The sequence below is a fragment of the Pundamilia nyererei genome, unplaced genomic scaffold, assembly GCF_000239375.1.
Source record: "Pundamilia nyererei isolate P.nyererei 1_Seehausen unplaced genomic scaffold, PunNye1.0 scaffold00017, whole genome shotgun sequence".
Classification (NCBI taxonomy): domain Eukaryota; kingdom Metazoa; phylum Chordata; class Actinopteri; order Cichliformes; family Cichlidae; genus Pundamilia; species Pundamilia nyererei.
In genome coordinates, this window is record NW_005187418.1 from 4,129,791 (window position 1) to 4,139,395 (window position 9,605).

The 9,605-nt window shown below is 41.2% G+C and overlaps 2 protein-coding genes across 5 annotated transcripts in view; one reads left to right on the forward strand and one right to left on the reverse strand.

Annotated features, from left to right (window-relative positions):
* Nucleotides 1-253: 253 nt before the first annotated feature.
* On the reverse strand, nt 254-4,583 carry sgca (sarcoglycan, alpha). Its single transcript, XM_005725892.1, has 11 exons — nt 4,530-4,583; nt 4,142-4,270; nt 3,899-4,047; nt 3,000-3,066; nt 2,701-2,899; nt 2,365-2,533; nt 1,978-2,186; nt 1,747-1,773; nt 1,372-1,545; nt 602-628; nt 254-513 (listed from the first exon to the last, which is right to left on the reverse strand). The coding sequence occupies exons 1-11, from the start codon at nt 4,564-4,566 to the stop codon at nt 507-509; spliced, it is 1,194 nt and encodes a 397-aa protein (XP_005725949.1). The 5' UTR covers nt 4,567-4,583; the 3' UTR covers nt 254-506.
* A 2,051-nt stretch (nt 4,584-6,634) lies between these two features.
* The window catches only part of LOC102205956 (neurabin-2-like), a 21,911-nt gene continuing 18,940 nt past the window's right edge, over nt 6,635-9,605 (forward strand). Inside the window, exons 1-3 of one of the 4 annotated variants that reach the window (XM_005725893.1) lie at nt 6,635-6,787; nt 7,242-7,333; nt 7,581-9,127. In XM_005725893.1, the coding sequence (XP_005725950.1) occupies nt 7,694-9,127 (1,434 nt within the window). In that variant the 5' untranslated portion in view covers nt 6,635-6,787; nt 7,242-7,333; nt 7,581-7,693. Of the gene's footprint in view, nt 6,788-7,082; nt 7,334-7,580; nt 9,128-9,605 lie in introns of those variants that run through there. The other 3 variants (XM_005725894.1, XM_013909014.1, XM_013909015.1) reach the window with 3 other exon arrangements.

Below are 9,605 nucleotides of genomic sequence, written 5' to 3' on the forward strand. Positions count from 1 at the left end.
TATTACCACTAAAGAAGGATAAGATGAATATAAAGAATGGATATTGAGCATCTTTCAGGTCAGTCATAGAACATGCCAGAGTAAGAACATGATTATTTGCTGGAATATAATAATACGTGAATGAATAATAATTCATATAATATACATTTTTAGCAGCCTGGGTTAATCAAATCAAATGGATTTCTTCTAAAGTTTGTCCAACTAGTCATCACATACCCTTTAAGAAATTAATAAATATAAACAAAATATTTTATGAACCAAAGAAATATTTAATCCACAAAACATGCTTCAGTGTTTATAAAATGACCCATGTATTAGTTCACAACGTGTGACAATAATTAGTTTGATATACACAACATCTGAGCTATTAGTATACTATTCATTTACTTTAATGGAACCCAAACAGGAAGAAATTATAATATCCAAATGCAAATATAATCCACAAACTGTGTCTCAGAGAGGTTATTAATAATACTCCATGTGTTATATCTTATCCATCGCTGCTCTCACTTCCTGTAAACACACACAAAAAAATATTCTTAGAATAATCAGCAACACCGAGCAGAATCAATGCGGAGGAGAATCCTATGAATGGGCTTACCTGGGCAGTGTGTCACTGTATGGATCTCTACCAAGACAGTAAGAAAATAAATACAATTAAAAACTACTTTATTTATTATGATTTATTACAACTGTTGGAGAATAACTCATGCAACACAGCAGTAATAGTGACACTAACTTCACCAACAGCAGATGGCAGGTGTGATGAGATGTTAGTACTTATTCTTTATATGCTATACTCTCATAAACAAAATACTTCAGATTGTAAACTGCTGGTCATACAAACATATTTGAGTATGTAGATTTTCATTTGGTAATTTGTGACGGCTGTTTGGTTACAATTTCTATTGAAATGGTGTTGATTCAAGGACACAAGAATGACTTTTGATGTAACTTATTATAAGCTTCATTTGTTTTACAATACTGAGCAAAAGACTTGAGTCACCCCTCATATACATACAGTATGTATTGCTTCTGAGGAGGAAGATGTTTTTGTAAATATTTAAAGTGATCTTTTTGGAAATCTAGCAAAGAACTTACACATGACCTGAAAGAAACAGCAGGTTTGGGGATGCGTTTCAACAAGTGGTGTTTGCAAAATTGAAAGAACTGAGAAAATAGAAAAGTGCTGTCAAATTTCCACCCTGCGATACTATTTGGAAAATGACAGGAGAAGCATACCTGATCAGAACAACCCAGTGCATCATCAGAGCAACATTAGAGTGGTGTTACATTAGGTTCTTATTGTGTACCTAATAGACTGGCAGCTCAGTGCACATAACTATAGGAATTAATGGGTGTGGTGCTTACTGTTGGGCCATGATGAGTGGGATGCTGTCAGACTGCAGCGGGGAGGCCCTGTCTCCAGTCCGGCTGTTAAACATGGGCAGTGTGGAGAGGGGTGGAGGCACCCCTCTGTTTCCAGCCATGGTCCTCAGCTCGTCAGTGTTCTCATGGATGGTGTAGTGGTGGTACAGCTGAATTCTGCACCACACATCACATACAGATTTTTTTTTCTGCAAGCTTGGAAATATTTTTGCTGCACTATATTTCAGATTCATTCTGTGAAATATCACTTATAATGCTGTCTTAGCAGACTGGTAGTAAAAAGTTAACCATCAGATCATGTTTTAAATTGAAAGACAACAATCAGGTTTCAAAATCTGTTATAAACAAAGTACTTACTGGTTTGTTCTTGCATTCCTTTTGCCACTATAGAAAAAGAGTAAAATATCCGTTTAATATTGGATCAATCAAAAGTCTAAATATGTTTAAATAGATTCCCATCCTTGGTGGAATTTATCCCACTTGGATGACTACATAAAATCCCAGTAGAGGGAAGAGGGAAAAATATAGTTTGGCATCCAAAGCCTTTACATATTTATTCAGAGATTAGATTTAAAATTAGATACATACATTCCTTCCCTTCTGCCAAACATGATGTAAGCCAGCAGCAGAAACAGGATGATGGCGAGGATCAGGGGCACAATCACTGTCACGATGTAGTCTGGGAAATAGTCTCTGTTTGGGGGAGACTCCAGAGGTTTGAAGTCCTCTCCAGCCTCCAAAATCCCTGAACCCATAGTGGGAGCAGGTGGCTTCGGCTTCATCTTTGTCAGATCAAACTGCAGGAGGAGGAAGAGCATTAAAATGAAGCACAGAGCAGCAGATGAGATAAACAGCTTTATGCAGTTTGCTTCTGCTTAGTAGTTAATGAGACAAAATGAAATAATCAATTGAGGCTTTGATCATATATATTTATATATATGTTCCTTCTTGGGCGTGCATCTTTTCTGGCCTCACCAGCTCCGTCTTGCACCAGGTAATACAGTTGCTTGGATTTATGCAGAAGTGGCATTCTCCAGGGACTTTGATTTTGGCCTCTTCCTTGCACTGCTTTTTGTTCTCCGGTGTCAGCACCCTCAGGAGACATTTGGAGAAATACTCCTCTGACCCTACCTTCACATACACACTGTCACAAATCAAATTTGACTAAATATGCATTTTTTTCCAAAGCAAGTTCTGTTACAGCAGCAAACACGGTGCTAATAAAATACAACAAACTTAAGTAGTTGTACTAAAAAAAACATAATTTTAAATAAACCCAGTATGTATAAGAATGTACAGATCTAAGTTTACCCTTCAAAGTGCCCTGCAAGAGGGAGTGGAACTCTGCCACCACGATCGAGGGCGTTGGTGATGTTGATCATTTCCAGGGTCTCTGTGTCCCACAGCTTCTGCAAATCCTGCTTTATCTCATCCTGAACAGTAGAGGGCAGCACTTTTTCAATCTCTCTCAGCTTGATGAAGACTTCGACTTGATAGGGAAGAATCTTGTCTGTAAATACACCGGCGAGTTTCGACATTTGACACACCCTCATTCATTATAACTATCATTTTGGGACTTAAACGTAATGGGACGGATTCATCGCAAATACCTGGAACGACTTTGATTATGAGAAGGTGTCTGACTGTGTCATAGCTCCGCTGGTTGGTGGCATAAATCTGTCAGAATGAAATGTAATATTATTACGATTATGACAGTTCATATGCATTCCAGGAGCACCTTTTGCAAAACTTAAATGTCCGCTTTTCCATTTGCTGTCAATTTCCCAGAGTGCCTTTAGCTGCTGTCTGCTCATTAGTGTATGAAAAACGTTTTTGCTTACAGTAACAAAAAGTATCTGTTTCAAAACCAATTCGTTATTATATATCTAGAGATATATTAATAATTTAAGACTTACACTAAAACGAAAATAAAGAAAATAAAGCGGTGAAGATTAGTTTAATATCTTACATTTTCTGCTGTATAGCTGCTTAATACTTTATGTTCACTGTTCTGTAAAAAGACAGGATGAACTGTTTAAACAAAAGCAAAAAATTAATGCACTTAAAAAATGGCGTGTAGTTTGTTACAATGGGAAAAGTTTTGAATCAGAATACAGCAGTGTTCTGTGTTTACACCAAAAATGTAGCATGTTTTCTAACTGAAATAAATTCTGTTTGGCTGAGACTAAAGTGTTACTTCTGACATTTGTATCTCTTCTTCTTCAAAGACAGCTTACTTCCTGAATTTTTAATGTTGGTTCAAAATAGCAGCTGAAGAGAAGAGGCCCAAGGCTTTTGTCTCTGGGGATTTGACAACAAATCCTGACAGCTGTTTTTGATAGCCGCATATTTTTCATATTTGTCTCCACTGTAGCTGCGCTGGAATGTTATCTTTGTTTGGCCTACCATCACGACAGAAGAATGTGCAAAAGTAAGGCCAGAGGTGAATGTTAGATGTGCAGCATGCAAGAATATTGTGCCAATGTTGGTGTAAATGATGATTTCACACCTCAATTATACTTTTTCCTGGAGACATTGGTGTGCCATACAAGAAGCCGTTGTCATAGGGGTTCCTTTGGGTGAAGCGCAACCACTCTGGGAGGTCTGGGAAATTCTGTTTGTTGCACTTAAATATTATGGGGTCGTTGTACAATATGCCTGATTTGCAAAACACAAAAAGAGCAGAGAAAAACAGCGTTAACACATGTGGATGTCTTATCCTTTTAACTGAATTTAGATCATTCTGTCTCACCGTAGACTTTGCCCAAAGGTTCAAAGTCGTTCTGGAAAGTCTCTCTTAACAGTTCATGTGTAAAAAACTTCCCCACAGGAATGGTAACTTTGATGTCAGAACTGGCCTCAAACAAACTGGCAGAACACACTGTGTGGAAGTGTAAAAAACACACACACACACCAGACAGTTTATAAGAAGGGTCAAAAAAGGCAAACAAAACCTTAAATCTGACATTAAAAAATGACAACACACACATCCTGATGCTAGAATCCTACGCACAGTCCTTAAAAGCTGATATCAAGGGCGAGTGTTTTTACTAAATAACACAGAGTTGATAATTAATGTTGAGGAAGGTCAGCGAAAGTTGTTCTTTGATGAAGCTAAATAATTTTACGAGTGAACTTGCCTGTTAAAAAGAAGACCCAGCTCCCACAGCCTGCCATCTTGTTTTGGGTTTTGATTGACAGAACCAAGTGGAGAGGGGCTTGGTCACTGCAAAGGACATGTCAAAACTATTTTTGTCTCACTTACCTAATAACATCCGGAAGGGTGACTGTGAGTCTGTGAACAGCAGGCCTTCGAGGGATATTTATGTTCTTTTTGTTGATATACAGTCATATAAGTCATATACAGTCATCCATTTTTGCTCAGTACGTTCGCACATGTATTTATATGCCTTTAGTAGTTTATATTTGCCTTATATTTCTCCACTAATATATTTAGGTCTCAAACACTGTTGTTGCAATAGTGCAATAGGCTAATGAAGCTTAGAGTGATTTTGCTACCTAATGTTTTAACACTTTAGGTATATTTATCAAAGTTTATTTTGTTTCTTTAATTTCAAAAAGTGTGTGATTAGATTTTCAATTCATATGAGGGCGATATGATTAATAAAAAAAAAATACCATTATTACCTTTCATTTTTTCTAGAAAATTTACACATTATTTTCTTACCGAGAAAATATATATAAATAAACTGAGTTTAATGCAAATTTAACTCAGCTCGTTTTGGAATTTGAACCTTCTGATCAACCAGCATGTTACTGTGTGGAGTTTGGATGTTCATGCCTCTCCCTGTGGTTGCTCTGTCATAGACTAGCATCATATCCAGAGTGTACACCCCCTTTCACCCTCTATCAATTAGGATTGGTTTTACACCATGGGGCCAGTGGGCAGTTACATTTCCCAAGGGGGTCACATGAGAAACTGGGTGTGTTGTGGAGGTCCCTCACCAATGTGATAAAGAGGTAAAATTAATATAATTGACTTCAGCTTATTGGTGCTGCCCTCTAAACAGTCCCAGTTTCTCATGTGGTCCTTTGGGAAAATTAATTGCCCCCCTCTGCTCTAGACGCCGCAAATGGAGAGAAAATTGATGAATTGATGTAATAAGGAGAAAGGACACTGGTATATAACTGAGTAACTTTAAAGCCACTTAATTGTGAATTCCTTTTTTTGAAGACCGTGTAAAACCTTTTAAAAAATATTTAAAAATGTTAGAAGAACGTAAAGGAAGGATTTTATGCTTAAAATGTTTACATAATGTCTTGAAGAGATTCCAACTGAAGCTGAACTTGGACATGGCTGTACTTTTGTGTAAAATGCTATTTTTTTAAAACCAAAAGTTGGTCAGTATATGCCTTACTTAACCAGGTAAAGCCCATGTTTTAGCATTCTTTTGCATGGGCATTTGCCTACACAGACCCTACGTGGAAGAGCATGCAATAAAAACAAACGAACAAAACAACAACAAAAAAGCACCCAGCTCATCATGGCTCACGGATGGGGCTGTGCAAAGGTTGCATTGCCAGGTATCCTGTGATTTCACAGATCTGTTGTTTGTGACACTGCCCCCTGGTGACAGTAAACAGCTACAATATGCAGGCGACGGTCTGCAAACGAACGGTCTGTGTGACACCAGTGACTGTTCTACAGTCATAATGTGACACTCATGCAAAAGCACGAAAAAGACATGAGTCATTAAGAACACGTTGTATTTGTAGGGTGGTAAAAGGCAAAGTCTCTCATGGGAAATAGGGGTTGGGTTAAAAATGAATCAAAAGTTAAAAGTACAAAAGTACACAACTAAAAGCTTTTTAACACATTGGACAGAATTAAATATATTTTAAATATATTTTAATTTTATGTACTGAGTTTATTTGTGTCAATGTTTCTTCAGCTGGTCATTACTTTGCAAAACCCACCAGTAACACAGTCAGATGAGAACACTGGCTAGGTGGCACTACATCGCCTCAGCCTTTTTTCAGTGACTAATATTCACCATGACAGTTAACCCATGTAAACAAGTACATTACACTCTTCTTGCCTATGTATTGAGGCAGCTGCATGAATGGGTCGGCCTTGCAGATAAAACAAAACAAACCCCAAACGACTTTTGAAACCGAGACAACGTGGGCAAGTTAAAAGCCTTCAAAAAAAAAAAAAGAAAAAAGAAAAAAGGAAATGCTTTGTCTACGCTCGGTAATAACGTTTAAAATGTCTATCGGCGCAGATGTAGAATGCAGGAAGCAGCAATGTGTCCTGCAAATAACGGATGTGTTATTGGCCAAGGAGATTTGACGTGAGTGAGGTGTCACTGGGTCCTATCGCTGGTTGAACGAAAAAGACCGCGACTTCAGTTTTATTATTTTTCGTAACGAAACGGTAAGTATCCATATTTTATACTTTACAGATACATTTATTTAGTGTAAAAAGCTGCCTCTGGACTGCTTTATTAGGGATTTCCTTTTAGTGGAGGGGGAGGGGTTTAAAAACCGGAAAAAAAAAACATTCGGGGCGTCCGTCTTTTTTGTATAGTGTGCCACCACAGCCTCATTAGGTTAAAAAGAAATCATAATTTGTTTTATTAAATATATATTTTTAAATTATATGTTATGTTTTTTTCTTCCTCTTCCTTAGAGTAGCATTGCGTATCGCTTCTTCCTTGAAATGACTGCTTTTTTGTAGCGGGAATGAAAACCACACCACTCACTGTAACATAGTAGCTACAATTAATGCACCTCCGCCAAATATTGTAAATGAAGATCGTATTCGTTTAATGGTCAAAGAATTAGGAGCAGACGGGCACTATGACCCATGCATTCCCCCCTCCATGCAGCAGCAGCAGTCTGCCGCTACCAGAGGACCAGAAATCTGCAGCTCACAGAATGAAGAGATCAAAATGATGCTGCCTCTAAAAAGGGATTAAACGTAAGCAATCTGTCGTCAGCTGCGGTAAATCCGCGGCTCATTACTCTTCTGTTTTTCTGTGCAAACATTTTCAGTAACTAATGCAATTATCTGAGAAGGTCAGGCTCGCATTGTTGTAACTGCAAACGAGCTATTGACAGATGCATCGCGCTCACTTTCTCCGCTGCACTAGACGAGAATTGCAGCGGATGCAGGCAGGCCTTTAATGCGATCTGTTGTTTTTGTTTCTCTCCATCTGCCGGTCTAGTCTGGGCGCCACCTCGCTGGGATCGGCTGCTGGTGGATAATACAGATTTGCCACCGGGAGTTGAGAAAGGAGACATGCCGTCGTTGAGCATCAGTTGCGACGCTTGACTGACCATGATGAAGACCGAATCCACATCCAAGAGCACCGGCTCTGGCTCCACGCTCAGGAGCCCATCCCCGCACAGGAACGCGTACGAGGCGGGGATGCAGGCCCTGAAGCCCGTTAAAGACAATGCTGCAAATGGGGACATGCAGGAGGGCCCCCGAGGGCGCAGGTACGGCTCTAATGTGCACCGTATCAAGAACATGTTCCAGCAGATGCAGACCACATCCCCGGCCGACGCAGAGGGTGAGGACAACGCCAGGATCGCCGAAAAATCGGTGCGCCTTTCCCTGCCCAGAGCCGGTAGCCTGAACGAGAACGTGGATCACAGCGCGCTGCTGAAGCTCGGATCCACCGTGTCCGAGCGCGTCAGCAAGTTCGACACAAAACCGGAGAATGGGCACCAGCGGGCCTCCTCGCCCAGCTACTCCAAGCTACAGGAGACCCGCCGCATCTTTGAGGAGAAGCAGCAGCAGGAGAAACTGCAGCAGGAGAAGCTGCAGCAGGAGAAACTGCAGCAGGAGAAGCTGCAGCAGGAAAAACTGCAGCAGGAGAAGCTGGCTACAACCAGGGTGTTACTGAAGGCAGATAAGGCCTCGAGCTTTCAGGATGGCAGGTTGGATATGGTGGCCCGTTTTAATGGCAGCACAGAGTCCCTGGACAGCCTGGACACTAGTGAAGCAGTGTCCCCTACAGTCAGCCAGCTCAGTGCTGTGTTTGAACGGGCAGCCGAGCTCCGGAACAACCTCCACCGTCTCTCCTCTACACCACCACTCCCTTCCAGAGGGGTCAGCACCAAGGTAGGCGTGTTGAATTCCAAGATAATCACAAAGAGGGTCAGTGCCTTTGCATCAGGCAACCAAGGCGATGAGATAAGCATTCAGAAGGGACAGGAGACACCTCCAAGGGGCTCCAGAGGAAGGGTGACTCCTCCATCTGAAAGCATTAATGGTGGCCAGTGTGCCCCAACTACTGAACTTTACAGTAATGTAGGAGAGCCGAATGAACAGAGAGAAAAGACCGTTTCAGATGCAGGTGTTGAGGCCAAAGTTGATGTTAAACCTGAGGAACACTCTGGGACCAGCGAGCCCAGCAACACAATACTGCAAGGTGACATCCACATGTCGGTGCAGAATGGAGAAACTGCCTCAGAGAAGCGAAGCTCTCCAAAAAGTGCCGACATGGTCAGGCAGGATGGGGACAAAAATACAGAGGAGGAGGAAGACAGGACTCTCAGAGAAGAACAGTCGGGCCGGGACTCTGTGGATATCAGTACCTACAGTGCGGTGGGGGAGGACTTTGAAGGAAGCCAGAAGGATGAGGAGGAAGACGAGGGCGATGACCGCTATGAGCCAGAGTCCAGCTGTGTGGAGATTTCAGGGCTGCCTGTGGAAGAGGATCCACCCCCTTCAAGAAAGATTCGCTTCAGCACAGAGTCCATCCAGGTGAGGAAATGTGAAGTGTAAAAACACCCTGAATTAACAGAAAGAACTGTAGCTAGAACACGGAGGTGTTTGCTGTCACATTGTACCCCCAGAACCTTGTTTATTAATCAGGCTTGTGTGCTGATTTCTGAATTGTAACTATGTTGTGGTGTGGGATTTTCTTTTCATCCTGTGTCTTTAGAGGCTTGTTGAACTTGACCTTAAAGCTTATCTGCTGTGTTACAGTCATAGCCAGTGCCACTGTCAGCTTTTTTAATGAACTCGCTCAGCCTCTGCCAGTGTCACACCAGTGCTGACATTTTGATTTTAGCCTGTTTCAACACAGGGCTTTGCACACTACTAACACCCTCCTCCCCAGCAGCCAGTTGCTAATGGATGGGCCTGCATTCCTACTGTGCAGCTGACACGGGCCCCAAAAGTGCCTCAACGTAGATACTGAAATGCAGCAGGAGCTGCTTTTGTAAATAACTGCCTTTTT